General features: G+C 42.5%; 1 protein-coding gene across 1 annotated transcript; it reads left to right on the top strand.

Annotated features, from left to right (window-relative positions):
- The first annotated feature begins 223 nt into the window (after window positions 1–223).
- LOC124805715 (vegetative cell wall protein gp1-like) lies at window positions 224–18,566 on the top strand. The gene is made up of 2 exons (XM_047266285.1): window positions 224–688; window positions 18,168–18,566. Exons 1-2 carry the CDS (start codon window positions 224–226, stop codon window positions 18,564–18,566), a joined length of 864 nt encoding a protein of 287 aa, XP_047122241.1.
- The last annotated feature ends 1,276 nt before the right edge of the window (window positions 18,567–19,842 follow it).

The raw sequence follows: 19,842 nt of genomic DNA, 5'->3' as shown, positions 1-19,842 counted from the left end.
TCATTCAGTAAACCTTCCCATTTAAGTACTTCCCAATCCAGCACCTCATACTCCAGGACTTCCAGTTCCCGAGAGTCTCAATTCTACGTCTCCCACTCTGGAATCTCTCAATCTAGTGCCTCCCTATCCAGCAACTACCCATTGTTCCATTCCTCATAATCCAGCAATTACTGTTCTGCTGCCTCTTTCTCCAGAACATCACAATCTAGCAATTCCCACTGCAATGTGTCCTACTCCAGCCTCTCCAAAACCAGAAAATCCCACTCAGGGATCTCTTGCTCTAGCACCTACTAATACAGCAACCCCCACTCCAGCACCACCTGCTCCTGTGCCTCAAAATTCAGCTAATGATGCTTCAACATCTTCTGCTCCAGCACCTCACAATACAACTCCTAGCGCTCCAGTGCCTTCTCTTCCAGCACCTCCCAATCCAGCATTTCCCACTCCAGTGTCTCCTATTCCAGCACCTCCGAACACAGCAACCCTTCCTCCAGCACCTCCTGCTCCTGTGCCTCAAAATTCAGCTAATGATGCTTCAACATCTTCTGCTCCAGCACCTCACAATACAACTCCTAGCGCTCCAGTGCCTTCTCTTCCAGCACCTCCCAATCCAGCATTTCCCACTCCAGTGTCTCCTATTCCAGCACCTCCGAACACAGCAACCCTCCCTCCAGCAACTCCTGCTCCTGTACCTCAAAATTCAGCAAATGCTGCTTCAACATCTTCTGCTGCAGCACATCACAATACAACCCCTAGCGCTCCAGTGCCTTTTCATCCAGCACCTCCCAATCTGCATTTCCCACTCCAGTGTCTCCTATTCCAGCACCTCAGAATCCAGCAACTTCTTCACTGGTGCCAATTGTTCCAGTGACTCAAAATCCAGCAACTACACTCGGACGCCTCCTGCACCAGCGCCTTCCAATCCTGCAATTCCTGCTTTGGTGGCCTTCCACTCCAGCGTCACCAAATCCAGCAACTCCTGCTCCAACAATTCCTGCCCTATCATTTCAAAATCCAGCACCTCCTGCTCCATCACCTACCAATCCAGCACCTAGTGCTCCTCTGCCTCGTGTTCCACTGCCCCTCCTGCTCTGGAACCTTCTACTCTAGTGTCTCCCTATCTAGAAACTCCAACTCTGTCTCCTTCCAGTCCAGCACCTCCGAACCCAGCAACTCTGTCTTAGGTGCCTACCGCTCTAGTGCACCCAAATCCAGCAAAATCCCACCAGTACTTGCCACTGTGTGGACTCTGTTTGCCCATCCTCTGCTGCCTTCATTCATCTCATTTCCACTTCTGCTATACCTGGCCTGTCATCTCCTGTCAAGTCTCCCATTTATCTCCACTGATTGATGTCCCCCTCTGGTGCCCTCTTTCTGCTCCAAGGGTTCCTCCCATGACGGCGTGGATATCACACCCATCTCTGGGAGCCTCGTGGACTTGCCTGGGCTTTCTGTCGTCTGGGCCTGGAAATTTCATTGCAGGGCCCAGTGACGTCTCGTCTCCCCACCTTTTATGATATGCACTTTATTTTTTTAAAGGTCCATCTTGATGACACTGAAGCAAAATCGATAGCATTCCTGGTGACACATAAGAATAATGAGATAATAGGTTTGTGTGATTAACATTCGTGGAAAACAACCACACATACCATTTAATATTCTGATGTAAGTATCAGTGCCTGGCTGTATACTCGTAGTTTCATAATAAATGCTGGGGATGGCCAGGATGCGTCTGGCATTTATACAAAAAACTGTGATCAGAAGATGGCACTGCAGCTAGGGAACATTTCTAACCTGTGTCACAAATTTAATAGTTAAAATGCAGTATCCACGGTCACTAAATTAATATTACTTCAGATTGCATCATGAGCGGCTGACAATAAAACATGAACTACCACACAATATGTGGAATTAGATCCATAGTTAAAATTCACATGAAACGTGCGAAGGGTAGTAATTGTAAGTAGCTACCTGGTAAAGAAAATAACACAATTGTGTAAAAGGGAGAATAAAGTGATTAAAAATAACATCACAGCTACAAATCTAAAGCTTCGATAATGACGAAACTATTAAACCATAACCGTAACTGTAAGGCAAGTAATTAACAAAACAGTGACTATTAATTCGATACTCCATAGTCGACAGCAAATCCGGAGTGGAATCGCAATGGCACCGCCTCGTAGCTTCGCGGAATGCATTTCTTGTTTTCCTGCGGCGAAGCTGGCGAAAGAAGGCCCAGTGTCTTCGCCAACAGTGGCCAGCGGACACGGTCCCACCCCAGGCTGCTGCGGTGCTCGACGCTCCTCAAACTAGTACTTTTCTGAATCCACCAAAATAAGTATTCAGCAGGAAATCTGGTTGTCGTTTCTGTGTACGGCGACTTGGACGTCTTTCTTGACGATGGCCATGCACGTCTCTCCTTTTCCTCAGAACTGTTCCTCTCCCCTTACGTTGGCTGCCCTCCACTGGCCGCGCCATGCTGCTTGCGTCTTCTTCCAGCATCACGAGGCCATAGCTAGCCTTCCTTCAGGGGGCAGCAGCGGTCTCATCCCACCACCGGTGGCAGGTTATCTGACGATCACCGAAGTCATGTTCTGTGATCGGTCGTCTATGCTTTTGGCTTCTGGAACGTCGTCATCAGCGGCTACCGCGTGGCGAGCCTCGCCGGTGACTCACATTCCTGCAACCTCCACTGTTTCGAGCACCTGTTCCCCACCGACCACCAGCGCCTTGCTGCCAGCCTCCCAGTCAACCTGAATCGGCTGCTTTCTCTATTGTAATAATGTGCTACTGTTCTTGGCTACACGGTCACGTTTCTCTTCCTGTGCATGCTTCACCCGCAATGAGACTTTATTGAACTACTTGTTTGGCAGAGGGTAACTTGGTTTTCGAAAGGTAATACCACATTCGTGAAGACACACGTAAGACGTCAAAGCGGAGAACGTTCCTTAATGCAGAAACGGAGAAAAATGGACCTTAAACTCCTCTACAATTCAAGCTAAGTCGTATTGTAGCAGTCTAAAAATACTAACAATGTACGAGGGTTTACTGAAAATTATTGCCTCCGAATTATTAACATGAAATCTGTTTAAGGCATTTAAATAAAATAAACCTTACCAATGTTCAGCATCTTTATTCTACATGTCTACATACTTGCAGCTTTCTACCGCTGTTCCGAATTCTAGAGCGTAACGTAGCGATGTGTGACTTAACAACGTCTGTGCGTGGGAAACAGTATTACGTGATCGAGCTTTAATTGCGAAGAGTTCAGTGACGCGTGGAGCACCGTCTCCTTCAAGATGACAACGCCAGAATACACACGAACGCTGCGACATCTGCAACGTTCCCCAGCCGTGGATTCACTGTCGTCGACCATCCTCCATACAGTCCCGACTAGGAACCTATCGATTATTATTTGTTTCTAAAACTTAAAGAACGCTTTCGAAGACCTCACTTTGATAGTTATGATGCTTTGCGAGGGGAGATGATGTTGTTGATACATCAAACATTCCACAGTGACGGTACCAACAAAATGGTCCCTTATTTAGAGAAATTTGTAGGTCACCAGGGTAATTCTGTTGAGAAATAAACATGTAAACATGAAGATTAAAGGCGTAGAATGTGCTGAACCTACACAAGCCAGGAAACAGTGTTACCCCCACCCTCCTCCCACTCGACTTCATTCAAAATTCCAACGGCCAGTGTAGGTATAAGCTGGCGGAGGCATCACAGCACAGCAATCAAAATGGCTCTGGGCGCTATGCGACTTAACTTCTGAGGTCATCAGTCGCCTAGAACTTAGAACTAATTAAACCTAACTAACCTAAGGACATCACACATATCCATGCCCGAGGCAGGATTCGAACCTGTGACTGGAGCGGTCGCTCGGCTCCAGACTGTAGCGCCTAGAACCGCACGGCACTTCACGGCAAAAATTTCCACTAGTTGGAATCTTCGCAGCAACAACTAGTTAACTCTGGCAAGTTGTTGTTGTTTTGCGTGGATGCAACCCTTGACTCATATCCAACATGCTTCTCATTCTATTTCATTATTTTTCGTCAATTAGAGACACAAAATTAGTACTACAGAAAACGAGATGACCTACAAAGTTTCGATACCTTCAATAGGAGACGTCAGGTACTGGATTTGAAAAGCCTGTCTAAAGAGGCACCTGATTCTAGTTCATTTTGCAGGTAATAAAAGTTTCAAATCATAAAGTGTCACTAGTTATTTCGCGTATTATTGAAGGGATCATAACAATTTAAGACAGAAAAATGTGGTTGTATGGGGCACATAGCTAATCATATTCTTGATTGTACTTGTCAGATAAATAGAATGGAGAGACGTCCCATGGGATTTTCATGCTTCGACACGACCATCGGCATGAGGAGAAATCTCAGTGAGCTTCTGCCGGTTTCGATCGTGGATGTGTTACTGTTCTGATCCACATATATTGTCTAAAATTTTACTCCAGTCGAAAACAAGAATAAATCTTCTGTACTGTCAATATTGTCATCAGCTAGCAATATAGCGTACGAACCAGAATATAATGATTTGAGTAGAATGCTGTAAACTGTAATGCATGCATACTATAGAAGACATTAACTGCAAAACCACATTCTCTGTTTCATTAGAATGCAAATATGAAATATAATGGGAAATAAGAAAACGTTAACTGACTAGAAAGTAACTTTCCTGTATGAAAAAAACAATGTTGGGTTTCATTATAATGCTAATCCGATCTCAAACCGTGGTGAAGTTAATGGTAAGAAATAAGCACCCTCAGCTGCATACTTAAAATATTTGCATTCTTTTAACTTGGAGTTTTTAAGGCAACATTTACAAGTAAGGTGACAAACATGCACCATTAGTAGGTTTCCTGAAAAATATTAATGCACTTTTGTACTGTATCTCCTGAGGTGGCCATGAACTTGAAGGGTTTAAATGCCATGTATCGATAATTACTGTACAAATATCTGGCGAAGCATGCCAGCGAGTAAACAAATGCAATATGTAGAATTCCATGGACATTCGAGATTCTGTTCCTGAACTCTCTATTCGATTGTCGTCTTCTTCTGTTATTGGACTAGAAGAGAAAAGAACGATTGCCTGAAGTTCATCTTGCTGCAATAGTCTATGTAAGTTGAAAATGAAGAAAAAATGTGGTTCTTCATAACTTCCAATTTGTGTACGGTATTCAGAAATGTATATTCTTCAACCTTCCTTATCCTGAGTAGACGTGGCCTTAACGGAGTGTTGGCCATTGTCAAGGCCATACTAGAAAATAATTAGTAATTTTCCTTCCGCTCATCTCCGAGACGTGCCGCCGGTAAGGACACTAAACTTTCTTTCACATTCTACGATCTATGTGGCCGCTACGAATATTTTAACACATTTCACTTTCCGAATATCTCAAGGTTGCGAGATAACATCCCAGGCAGTAAGGTCTGGTCACAGGATTCTAGTTCTAATATTTCATCTGTGAAAGATTGTGCTTGTTATCTTACATTGGTATTCGAGACGAAACCACGATATGGAGATATGGGTCTTATTACTTCAAATTGAACTGGCATACTAAATATTATCTGGTGTTATAGAGTTTTAACTATACTTTTGATATATACACTACAGGCCATTAAAATTGCTACACCAAGAAGAAATGCAGATGATAAACGGGTATTCACTGGACAAATATATTTTATTAGAACTCACATGTGATTACATTTTCACGCAATTTGGGTGCATAGATCCTGAGAAATCAGTACCCAGAACAACCACCTCTGGCCGTAATAAAGGCCTTGTACACCTGGGCATTAACTCAAACAGAGCTTGGATGGCATGAACAGGTACAGCAGCCCATGCAGCAATGTGCTGCCCAGGGTAGCAGTCGAACCTTTTTCTGTATCCAGAAAGGCCCGTACAGGACCTGCAGCATGCGGTCGTGCATTATCCTGCTGAAATATAGGGTTTCGCAGGGATAGAATGAAGGTACAGCCCGCGTCGCAACACATCTGAAATGTAACGTCCACTATTCAAAGTGCCGTCTATGCGAACAAGAGGTGACCGAGACGTGTAACCAATGGCTTCCCGTACCATCACGCCTGGTGATACGCCAGTATGGCGATGACGAATACAGGCTTCCAATGTGTGTTCACCGCAATGACGCCAAACACGGATGCGACCATCATGATGCTGTAAACAGTACCTGCATTAATCCGAAAAAATGACGTTTGGCCATTCGTACACCAAGGTTCGTTGTTGACTACACCATCTCAGGCGCTCATGTCAGTGATGCTGCGTCAAGAGTAACCGCAGCCATGGTCTCCGAGCTGATAGTCCATGCTGCTCCAAACGTCGTCAAACTGTTCGTGGAGATGGCTGATGTCTTGCAAACGTCCTCATCTGTTGACTCAGGGATCGAGACGTGGCTGCACAATCCGTTATAACCATGCGGATGAGTTGCCTGTCATCTCTACTGCTAGTGATACGAGGCCGTTGGGATCCTGCAAGGCGTTCCTTATTACCCTCCTGAACCCACCGATTCCATATTCTGCTAACAGTCTTTGGTTCTCGACCGATGCGAGCAGCAATGCCGCGATACGATAAACCACAATCACGATAGGCTCAAATACGACCTTTATCAAAGTCGGAAACGTGATGGTACGCATTTCTCCTCCTTACACGAGGCATCACAACAACGTTTCACCAGGCAACGCCGGTCAACTGCTGTTTGTGTATGAGAAATCGGTTGGAAACATTCCTAATGTCAGCACGTTGTAGGTGTCACCACCGGCGCCAACCTTGTGTGAATGCTCTGAAAAGCTAATCATTTGCATATCACAGCATCTTCTTCCTGTCGGTTAAATGTCGCGTCTGTAGCACGTCATCCTCTTGGTATAGCAATTTTGATGGCGAATAGTGTAAATCGGAGAATATCTGCGAGGAATCAGGAGAGAGACAATTAATTATTTATGGTCCCGTAACCACCGTGAGTACTGAGCTAGTTTGCTGATTGCTGATCCGCGTCGGGCTAAATTAAATTACATTACATCGTTCATAGTATTTTTAGTGTTATTCCTGCTTTGTTTTTAAGTCACTTTATTAAAAGGTGTCAAAGCAGATATAATAAATTTTAAATCTTATTAAATTATATTACTCCGTGTTTGAAGATAGATAGCAGCTGTTCATGTGAAATAAATAAATAAATATAATAACATGCGTATTTAAGCTACAACAGCTCTTGAAGTGCCTGAACGACATGAAGGAATACTTTTAGTATGAAATGACTTGTGAACTATAACAATTACGAGATCTGTTAATGCAAAAGTAATGGAATGCCCTTAGAGAAAATGGGACATTCGATCTTACAGCTTGGTAATCGTCACCTTAAGGAATCACGTGGACTATAGAATTAACTGCTGCTCTTGCACTGTTATAAACGGGAGCGTGTCACACTATAAACTACCTCACAGCCAACCAGTGAAGTATATTTGCTTGAAAACGTTAATCTCATTCATAAATGAGAAAAATGCACTATTTGTCAATAATTACCGGTGATTCATTCTTAACATTCAACAACTTCAGAAAGTAGTGCCTCTTACTCCCAAGAGTCGTTACGTCCAAGGTTCGCTACTACAGTTAGTTTAGGACAAATGGCTCTGAGCAGTATTGGACTTAACATCTGTGGTCATCAGTCCCCTAGAACTTAGAAGTACTTAAACCTAACTAACCTAAGGACATCACACACAACCATGCCCGAGGCGGGATTCGAACCTGCGACCGTAGCAGTCCCGCGGTGCCGGACTAAGCGCCTAGAACCGCTAGACCACCGCGGCCGGCAGTTTAGGACACATGGCTGCAATATATAAATACAAAATTTTCTATTTTGGTATGACAAGCAGATAGCATACTGTATTCCTCTACAGCTCGAAATAATTTCTGATACGTGCTTCTATCAGCGGCGAGAGGCAGACGAAGCTGTAAGATTGCTAAATCGACTGGATGTGAACACTTCGCTTCAGAACTTATTTTTCCAGGTGTTCTTCTCTTGAATAATGGAACATACATATAACAAGCGCATTTGTTATATGGCTGCATCAACTTTGTCTGAAGTTTACCCACGAATACGTAAATATTTATGACAAAGACGAACTGTATAGGCAGCACATTAGGCGGTAGGGTGGAGATGGTTGAGAGTTGTTAGGGTGCAAATAAATTTTCTTAGGCAACTCAATTTTATTAAATAAATGAAACTGAATTATAGCCAGATTTTGCTCGTACACAGGAAAACATGTCGGGTATTAAAAAAAACGGTAACAAATTAACAGTAACAGATGCTCAAGAAAACTTCAGAGGTAGGTATTTCTAGGAAGTAAGGGATATGACCGGCCTAGGAGAATGTGTTCTGTTATATTTCGCATCTAAACCTCACTTACGGAAATGCTACATACCTGTTGCAATTACGATCGTCAACACCAAAGTTGGTACGATGTGTTTTCCGTTATTGCAGCGTGTCAAGTACCCATCTTTAGTTCAGCATTGCGGCTGGGCTCCTAATTACCGAGAGAGTATGGAGATAAGACACAGAATTACCGTTTGGTGGTGTGGGGTTGCTGGTCCCTTATCGGGTGCCTCTCAGGCTAGCGGATCGAGGAATGTCTCTCAGATATGGCTGAAAAGTCTCCCGGATATGGCCCAGATACCCAGTATGGGTCGAAACTGACAACATGGGCGGCAGCTTAACTCCTGTAGAGTGGACTGCCATGGGCGTCTCTAACTCATGACAGGAGTGACGTGGAAAATTAAATCACCAATCTGTTCTGAAGCAAGTGTGGCGATTATGCTTCAACCACTTAAGTCTTACTCGATTACTAGTGCTGTCGTAAAATATTCCGGGTTGTACCCCAAACAATGAGATGTATGCGTGGGGGATGCTTTAACGTGTCCCCTGCAGAAACCTACTACTATCGGAAATTCCAAACTTCTCTACGTCTCCACATATAAAACGAACGTATGAAGGAAGAATGGGTTCAACGTCTTGTTGACATCGGAATCATTAGAGATGGAGCACAAGTTCGGATTTTGTCAAACACGGGGAAGGAAGGCGACCGTGCCCTTTCAAAAGTACCATCAAAGCATTCGCCTGGAGTGATTTAGGGAAATAACCAAATCCTAATTCTGGATCATCAGACGCGTATTTGAGCAGTGGTCTTCTCGAATTCGAGGGCAGTGTGCTAATCACTACACCAATCTCTCGGTTGCACATGGAACAGCTGATCATTTGCAGCTCAATATCAACTAAGTTGAACTGAGGAGGACATGGTGTGTCTGTTGTTGCTCTGAGTGAAGTGGGCCTTAAAGGTGCACAGTGTGTAATGTTAAACTCAGGAAGTATTCTGTACCATTGAACAAATTGTTATAAGAAGATCAAAGAAATACATGTAACAAATAGCGCAACTGTATATCCCTAATTCAAGCTACTGCATCGCTGAGCTAGAAGAGTGTTATGAGAAGGTAAAAGATGTAATCGAAAATAGACAGGAGTATCATTTCAAACCCATAATTGGGGATTGTAGTTAAATATAATATTTGGGGTTCATTCATAAGAGAATGACACAATCAATCAATCGTATATGCAAAATTCGTCTCTAAAATAAGGAGGTGCTTCTGTAGCATACAATGGAATCGACGATATAAGTGAAAGAGGCGAAAGACTTTTTTTTCTTTTTGCTGGAGAGAATAATTTTTTTTATTATTGAACAGCTTTATCTTGACGCGAATAAGTCGATATCACTAGGTTCTGAATGAAATAAGATTTTATTATTGTAAATCAGAACAAAATAATCAAAGTCGTTTCACTTTTAAAATAACTTAATACTGGCACGACCATGACTGATAATAACAGAAGTAGATATAAAAATTCGGTAAGGGACAAGGAAACTAATATCAGTGAAGAAAGGAATTATCAACATGGATAAAGTAATTGAAAGGAAAAAGAAACCCGGAGGTATCTTCAGATGACGTTAGAACAGCCAAGAAAAGGAAATACATGTCGACACGATAACGAAAACTGAGAAAAAAATTTTTTTTTCTGTATTCTCTTCGTCATGTCGAATGCAAGGAGCATTACTGTCAAAGAGACGAGAAGTGTAAATTAAAATACCTATTTACAAGATAGAATAATCGAAACAAAGTGAGCGTATTACGAAGAAAATAGAAGCAGAAAGGTATAACGAAAATATTACAAAATTTTCATTAGAGAATAAAAGAATCTGAAAGTTAAACAAAATATTATTACTGATGAAAGAGAAGCATCAGTAACTGACAGTGATATAATAGAGCACAACAGATAAGCAATAAATTCTGCAGCACATAAGGAATTTCTACAGCTAATTATACGAAACTCTCATGAACCAAAAGAATACAATACACACATGAAAATGACGAAGTTTTTGAAATTCTTCAAAAAAGTAAGAAAAACTATAAACTAAGTGCCTAATGGCACTAGAGGTGGTAATGATGTCTCACGACCGAAAAACCTAGGGTTTTTTGGAAGAAAAAGGAAAAAAAGTGGCAAAAATCTCTACTGCCAATGAGTATGAAATGCTACATTGGAGACTTTGAAAACGCCTTTGTTTCGGTCAGCGACATTACAGCTATACAGCCACTGACCTAACGAGGTCTGGAAACAAAGTACATAAGTACATTCTGTAACATCTATAGTGCATCGATGGCTCCTGTCAGCACAGGAAAATTGAGTTAGTTTTCCATTGGAGGAGGAATCAAGCAGGATGACAATAAGTATATCTCCGAAACGGCTTCTAGGAGTCCTTGAAATGGATACGTCCTAAGCTGTTTGGAAAGACAGAAAAATTAGTGTAAATGCGAAAAGTGTCAGTAAATTGTGGTTGGTAGGCAATAAAGTGTGGAACGTTCAATTTTATCGGATATTTTGTACGCAATTAGTGAAAATATTTATGGAAATGTAAAGAACTGTTACTCTCTATAAGAAGTGATTCTCAAGATAAATCTGTCAAAAATTAACACTAGGCACAACAAGTGAGTTATTATAAGATAAATAATATTGAAAGGCAACTGACTAAAAATGGTTAACAGATATATTTATCTGGGAAAGGTAATTAGTATCCAAGGAGATTCCAAATCTCTCATTTGTCTCCGCATGAAGCTACATTGAAGACCTTATGTAAGAAACGAAACCAGTTTTAAGTCTAATATGCAACCATACTCAAAAATGATTGTGTATGAGAAATGTGTTCTCTCTGAACTAACGTCAACACTTGGATTTTAAAAGAGTTTTGGAAAAGAAAACTACGCGCAACTAGGAGCGCTATGGAAAGGTCTTTTCTTGGTGTCACTAGTAAATATCGGAAAAGAAGAGACGATGGTGCAGAAAGGGCTAAGTCCTCAAAATGGAAATGGGCGGTCCAAAGACAGTTGTAGAGTGTAATCCTAGAGAAGGACGAAGATCACAAGGCAGACAATCCACCTTCTGAATTAAATTCGTTTGCGACATGTTTCACAGATCACCTGAACGATTCATTCAGCGGAAGTGTGGAACGTTTCAGTTTATCGGATATATTGTACGCTATTAGTGGAAATATTAATGCAAATTTAATGGCGCCTTGCTAGGTCGTAGCAAATGACGTAGCTGATGGCTATGCTAACTATCGTCTCGGCAAATGAGAGCGTAATTTGTCAGTGAACCATTTCTAGCAAAGTCGGCTGTACAACTGGGGCGAGTGCTAGGAAGTCTCTCTAGACCTGTCGTGTGGCGGCGCTCGGTCTGCAATCACTGATAGTGGCGACACGCGGGTCCGACGTATACTAACGAACCGCGGCCGATTTAAAGGCTACCACCTAGCAAGTGTGGTGTCTGGCGGTGACACCACACAGGAGATATAATATTTTGTTCGATTTCCATTCTGAGCAACTAACAGGTTTTATCATAGGTAAGAGAGGTCGTGCTTTCTTCTACTGCTCTTCTCCAAATTCGATGGATTATTTGTGACGAATTTCATTAGGGCGCAATTAAAATGCGTAACTTCTAGAAGAGGTGCGTACACAATTACCACAGGTGGTCTATTATTCTTATTGCTCGCTTTTGTGCAACCAATACTTCCTCTCTTACTGATGAGTTACCCCAGAAAGCTACACCACTACGATTTTATTGAGCGGAAATACGCAATTTTTCGTATGTCTCTATTTGTTGCACACACCTACTTAACAGGTCTTTGAAAAACATCGGTAACAGTTTCTTCTGTCTGTCTCTCTCTCTCTCTCTCTCTCTCTCTCTGATGGAATTGTTTATAAATCTAGTATTGTTTGCAGAATGTTTGAACACATTCATAAGAATAAAAGTGAACCAAAAACTGAAACATGTGGTACATCCTTCAAGGTTTCTATCCAGTCATTAACATTCCTTAGCCTTTCAGCGCAGTTAGAACTATTGAAATGTTGAACTACTGAACTATTCAGTACAACGTTTTGCACTCTGCTTGTCAAATATGACCCAAAGAAGTTGTTTGTAAATTCATTATTCAATAAAACGTAGGTTTCTTCTAAGAGAACAACATGACCTTTGCGTGCAAACACCTTGGAAAGACCACAAAAAATTCCTGCTTTTGTTTTTTGGTCATCAGTTTACTGACTGATTTGATGCGGCCCGCCATGAATTCCTTTCCTGCGCTAACCTCTTCATCTCAGAGCAGCCCTTGCAACCTACGTCCTCAATTATTTGCTTGACGTATTCCAATCTCTTTCTTCCTCTACAGTTCTTGCCCTCTACAGCTCTCTCTAGTACCAAGGATGTAATTCCCTCATGTCTTAGCAGATGTCCCATCATCCTGTCCCTTCTCCTTATCAGTGTTTTCCACATATTCCTTTCCTCTCCGATTCTACGTAGAACCTCCTCATTCCTTACCTTATCAGCCCACCTAATCTTCAACATTCGTCTATAGCACCACATCTCAAATGCTTCGATTCTCTTCTGTTCCGGTTTTCCCACAATCTATGTTTCACAACCATACAATGCTGTACTCCAGACGTACATCCTCAGAAATTTCTTCCTCAAATTAAGGCCGGTATTTGATATTAGTAGACTTCTCTTGGTCAGAAATTCCTTTTTTGCCATAGCGAGTCTGCTTTTGATGTCCTCTTTGCTCCATCCGTCATTGGTTATTTTACTGCCTAGGTAGCAGAATTCCATAACTTCATAGACTTCGTGACCATCAATCCTGATTTTAAGTTTCTCGCTGTTCTCATTTCTACTACTTCTCATAACCTTCGTCTTTCTCCCATTTATTCTCAAACCATACTGTGTACTCATTAGACTGTTCATTCCGTTCAGCAGATCATTTAATTCTTCTTCACTTTCACTCAGGATAGCAATGTCATCAGCGAATCGTATCATTGATATCCTTTCACCTTGTATTTTAATTCCACTCCTGAACCTTTCTTTTATTTCCATCATTGCTTCCTCGATGTACAGATTTAAGAGTAGGGGCGAAAGGCTACAGCCTTGTCTTACACCCTTCTTAATATGAACTCTTCGTTCTTGATCGTGCACTCTTATTATTCCCTCTTGTTTGTTGTACATATTGTATATGACCCGTCTCTCCCTATAGCTTATCCCCACTTTTTTCAGCTATTAAGCTGATTGTGCGATAATTCTCGCACTTGTCAGCTCTTGCCGTCTTCGGAATTGTGAGGATGATGCTTTTCCCGAAGTCAGATGGTATATCGCCAGACTCATATCTTCTACACACCAACGTGAATAGTCGTTTTGTTGACACTTCCCCCAATGATTTTAGAAATTCTGATGGAATGTTATCTGTCCCTTCAGCCTTATTTGACCGTAAGTCCTCCAAAGCTCTTTTAAATTCCGATTCTAATACTGGATCCCCTATCTCTTCTAAATCGTCTCCTGTTTCTTATTGTATCACATCAGACAAATCTTCACCCTCATAGAAGCTTTCAATGTACTCTTTCCACCTATCTGCTCTCTCCTCTGCATTTAACAGTGGAATTCCCGTTGCACTCTTAATGTTACCACCGATGCTTTTAATGTCACCAAAGGTTGATTTGACTTTCCTGTATGCTGAGTCTGTCCTTCCGACAATCATATCTTTTCCGGTGTCTTCACATTTTTCCTGCAGCCATTTCGTCTTAGCTTCCCTGCACTTGCTATTTATTTCATTCCTCAGCGACTTGTATTTCTATATTCCTGATTTTCCCGGAACATGTTTGTACTTCCTCCATTCATCAATCAACTGAAGTATTTCTTCTGTTACCCATGGTTTCTTCGCAGCTACCTTCTTTGTACCTATGTTTTCCTTCCCAACTTCTGTGATGGACCTTTTTAGAGATGTCCATTCCTCTTCCACTGTACTGTCTACTGCGCTATTCCTTATTGCTGTATCTATATCGTTAGAGAACCTCAAACGTATCTCGTCATTCCTTAGTACTTCCGTATCCCACTTCTTTGCGTATTGATTCTTCCTGACTAATGTCTTGAACTTCAGCCTACGCTTCATCACAACTATATTGTGATCTGAGTCTATATCTGCTCCTGGGTACGCCTTACAATCCAGTATCTGATTTCGAAATCTCTGTCTGACCATGATGTAATCTAACTGAAATCTTCCCGTATCTCCTGGCCTTTTCCAAGTATACCTCCTCCTCTTGTGATTCTTTAACAGGGAATTCGCTATTACTAGCAGAATCTTGTTACAGAACACAAATAGTCTTTCTCCTCTTTCCTTCCTTGTCCCAAGCACATATTCTCCTGTAACCTTTTCTTCTACTCCTTCCCCTACAACTGCATTCCAGTCGCCCATGACTATTAGATTTTCGTCCCCCTTTACATACTGTATTACCCTTTCAATATCCTCATACACTTTCTCTATCTGTTCATCTTCAGCTCGCGACGTCGGCATGTATACCTGAACTATCGTTGTCGGTGTTGGTCTGCTTTCGATTCTGATTAGAACAAACCGGTCACTGACCTGTTCACAGTAACACACCCTCTGCCCTACCTTCCTATTCATAACGGATCCTACACCTGTTATACCATTTTCTGCTGCTGTTGATATTACCCGATACTCATCTGACCAGAAATCCTTGTCTCCCTTCCACTTCACTTCGCTGACCCCAACTATATCTAGATTGAGCCTTTGCATTTCCCTTTTCAGATTTTCTGGTTTCCGTACCACGTTCAAGCTTCTGACATTCCGCGCCGTGACCCGTAGAACGTTATCCTTTCGTTGATTATTCAATCTTTTTCTCGTGGTAACCTCCCACTGGGCAGTGCCCTCCCGGAGATCCGAATGGGGAACTATTCCGGAATCTTTTGGCGATGGAGAGATCATCATGACACTTCTTCAATTACAGGCCACATGTCCTGTGGATACAAGTTACGTGTCTTTAATGCAGTGGTGTTCCATTGCCTTCTGCATTCTCATGTCGTTGATCATTGCAGATTCTTTTGCCTTTAGGGGCAATTTCCCGCCCCTAGGACAAGAGAGTGCCCTGAATCTCTATCCGCTCCTCCGCCCTCTTTGACAAGGCCGTTGGCAGAATGAGGCTGACTTCTTATGCCGGAAGTCTTCGGCCGCCAATGCTGATTATTTATCAAAATTAAGGCAGTGGCGGGGATCGAACCCGCTAGTGATATTTTATTACTTAAGGAGTGTCATATTTTGCGAGTGAATGTATTAATACTATTCTGTGCCAACTGTGCCGTAAATAACTGAAGGAAGTTAGAGGTTTCAACTGGCAAAGGACAAGAGGTGAGTGATATGCAAGGATAGAGGGATTGGAAATGAATTTACAAGCTTAAGATTAATAATGCTACACTTTGTACAGTGAGTCACGGGGTAGCAGTTTTATGTATCGTTTGCTAAAATCCTCTTTGTCTCATATATAGATAATGGTCCACCGTTTGGCTGCGATCTGAGGTTATGATGGAGGGGAATCGATGTTCAGTAATGCTCGCTAGGTGAGCGTAAAAGACAGAGGTTAGACGGCGTTCCTTGAGACGAAGTGAGTTCTGGTGCGCTCTTAGTGGTGGCTGTGCACTTGCTACGGACTTGAGAGGCGAACAGATTTTGCATGACTTTCAAAATTGTTCAAATGGCACTGAGCACTATGGGACTTAACATCTATGGTCATCAGTCCCCTAGAACTTAGACTACTTAAACCTAACTAACCTAAGGACAGCACACAAAACCCAGACATCACGAGGAATAGAAATCCCCCGACCCCGCCGGGAATCGAACCCGGGACCGCGGGCGTGGGAAGCGAGAACGCTACCGCACGACCACGAGCTGAGGACGCATGACTTTTGCCGTGGCATCTTCAAGCGTGTCGCAGCGGGAGGGTCCGCTGGCCTGGAGCTTAGCGGACAGAAATTTCCACTGCACTCCTTGCGGCGAGCCTTGGCTGTTGTGGTACAGCAGTGGGATGGTGGCTTGGATCGTGAACATTCCGTGGATACCGCTTGCTTATTTCCGATTGTTGCAGAAACTCTCTTCTTTTAACGTGAGATCTGAAAAACTTCGTGAGAAAATTTTGATTCTTGTGGGATATCCTACCAGCTTTAACGTACTTTCGTTGTTTACTACGATGGTTACTTCTAATTTTCTCTTATTTTTAGGAAAGAAAGCCCGGGATCAAGCTGAGTGTAGGTATCAGGGCTGTGATGAAGTTGTTCTTTAGATCTTTGAAGTAATTTAAGTGTGCTGAGAGTGGGCAGGTTCGTGGTTAAATAAATACCTATTATAGGAGACGCTTTTCAAACAACTTACGGGAATTCAGCCAGGAAATATTGGCAGTTTGTGCCTAGAAAATGGCGGGGTGTATACCCGCCTAATAATCGGCGGGCGCTGTAAATATTACCTGGCTGAATTCCAGTAAATTGTTTTAAAATTGTATACAACAGGAGAAATTCTGCTCTCAGATAGAAGACACTGGTCGGTAGAGCTGGAGCCATCTCTATGTTTAAGTAGTTATTTTGAGACTATTCCTTAATCACAATGGTAGTGACTTAAGTCCAAGAAGTTAAAGTTATTTTCGTTTTTGGAAATCTGAATTTCTTCCTTTCAACTCGTGTTCATTTGTTCTGGCCCTGCGCATCTATTCCTTTCATGTGTTCCCGTTAGCTTAATAACTGCGCTTATAAACCCAAGAGTTTGTACTGATAACTGACGAGCATTAAGTGTGACATGACTTAGAGGTCCTTTGTTACCCCAAATTGTAGCCATTCCATCACGTGATGCCAGTGTGATGTCGAAGTCTGTTGTTATTGTAATTCCTGAGAGCACTTCCACCCTAAGTGATGTGTAAAATTTAATTCTTTAAGTGGCCCAGAAAGTCATTCATTTAATCGAATGCTATTTAAGATTTTAACAGGATTTTTAACTTCGTTTGCGTCTGGCATTTTTACTATGATAATTAGTAAATTTAGTTCAAATGGTTCAAATGGCTCTGAGCACTATGCGACTTATCTTTTCAGGTCATCAGTCGCCTAGAACTTAGAACTAATTAAACCTAACTAACCTATGGACATCCACAAATTCAGACCTGAGGCGGGATTCGAATCTGCGACCGTAGCAGTCGCTCCGTTCCAGACTTCAGCGCCTAGAACCGCACGGCCACTCCGGCCGGGTAGTAAATTTAGTCACTGTACGAACTTTTTGACTTGTAGTCGCAATACTTTTCTGGATTTTTAAGTTAATTAAACGGTTCACGATTTATAAGAGAAATTCCGACTGAGATGTCCTCGGTTATGCTCTCTTGTTTAAGTCGATTGTGGACGCCATCAATTAAAGGTGTGATTAATAATTAATATGTGGACCTTTGGAACCAACCATACAGACTCAGGAAGCAAGAATGGACATTACATTTCCTCTAGATTTACTTTGCCCGAGATGTTCCCGCACGATTCTCCATAACAGGTCTTGTCCACTAAATGTTGTGTTTACCTCCACGATGGACAGCTGATGGCATTGAAGGGCTCAGCTGTTCCTGAAGGACGGGTCTCCAGTTACTGTGTCAAGAGTGAGGCAGCCGTCGCGGCTGGGGACGACCGCCGGCTGGGTCGTGCAGTGCAGCCACGGTGATTCCTCCTGGTGCTCTTTTACCCGCCGCAGAGGAGGCGGTGCGGCGACCTCCTGGTGGATTGGATGGCTGGAGGACAGCGGGCCGCAGCCAGTGACCCGTGCAAAAACAAGCCGCTCTGCGCTGGGCCGGCCGGTGTGGAGTGGCAAGGAGAGGGGTGCGACGCTTCTGTCCCGTCGGCCGCCGGAGCGCCCGGAGCTTCATGGATAATCAATGGCGGCGGACAGCCCGGCTCCAGCTGGGGCAATAACGGCGAGTGGGGGCAGAGACCCCCATCCCCTTTCCACAGCGCTCTAAACCCCAACCCTTCCGGCGAGTCTCTGGCCTCGCCGCAGCCGCCGCAAACTCGCGAATTTCCGATTTCGGGGTCGCTGCGGAACGCCGGGTGGCCGATACCTTCGAACGAGCTGAGGGTTGGAGGCGATAACTAACAGCGCGAGTCGCAGAGCTGCCTTTGCGGGTGAAACCAGCTGCCCCCTGACAACACAATCGTGGGCGATCGACTAGGAGAATGCAAGGTGTGACGATGCCAAGGCTATAATTAGTTACTTCTTTATGTATCCTTACATCACCCATTTAAGATTGGAAACATTCGTATATGAACAGAGTTTCTTGACTTAAGTCGATCTAAACGTGGTTTCCTAAAAATTGAAAATTTCCTGTATTTTTCGGAAACTTTCCTACAGTAAATTAAAAAAGCAATGAAAAGTATTTTGTTCTAATGTTGCCCACTGTTATACGTTTCAGTCATTCAGTAGACTTACAAAATTGCGCACTTGGTCACGTCGTCCTGGTCCTTATTTTAATGGCTGCTGCTATCTGGTAAGTAATATGCCACTTGAAGTAATATTGTAGTACTGGATTTCTTGAGTTAAATCGATCTAAACGTGGTTTCCTAAAAATTGAAAATTTCTTGTATAATTCGGCAACTTATCTAAATGGCTGCTGCCAACTAGTAAGTAATATGCCACGTTAAGTAATATTGTAGTATTGGATTTTACTGATCCTGTCTTCATTATGCCTTTATCAATAAAGATAACTTGGAATAAACAGAGAGAATATGTGTCTGCGGTATTCAGTTAATGCAATAAACAAGATGACCGTTTATCGGCATGTTTATTGCCTATTTGTGGATGACAATACATAAAGGCCATTTCTATTTTCACAACGAATTATTGATCTGCAGTTACGCCAAACTTGTAGTAAATAACTGACACCTAACAGAAGATTTCAGTGGTTTTATCATCACGTAACAAACGTAGGAAAAATAAACTGACCAAACCACAGTGCTAATAACAGTTGTTTACTGTATTACTATTTTAAAAAACGATGAACTTCGACATTTAAACGGTCAACATAAGCCAAAATCGTTTACATGAAATAGCTAAGGTGATGAACTAGCGATAAATAAAAGAGAAAAAAAAGACAGGATGTCTGTTCCTGTAATTCTTCCATGTTTTCCTCGTATTATGATTCGTTAGCAATACTGAGTTGTGGATATAATTTGTGATATCTAGGGAGTGTAATACATATGCAGAAATAAACCATTCGATGCTGGGAACAGAATATTGTCTGCAACATCGCAGGAAAACAGCTAGTGCTCATGCAGGTATTGCGGTTATGGGCCCCTCATGTGTCATAGAACAAGGTTCCGGCTTTGAGTGTGCATGATTTATGAAAAATGTTCGCACATATAAAACCACCACT

This window comes from Schistocerca piceifrons, chromosome 7 (assembly GCF_021461385.2).
Source record: "Schistocerca piceifrons isolate TAMUIC-IGC-003096 chromosome 7, iqSchPice1.1, whole genome shotgun sequence".
Taxonomy (NCBI): domain Eukaryota; kingdom Metazoa; phylum Arthropoda; class Insecta; order Orthoptera; family Acrididae; genus Schistocerca; species Schistocerca piceifrons.
The sequence above is the reverse complement of the archived record's forward strand: the minus strand, read 5'-3'. Positions and strand labels throughout refer to the sequence as shown.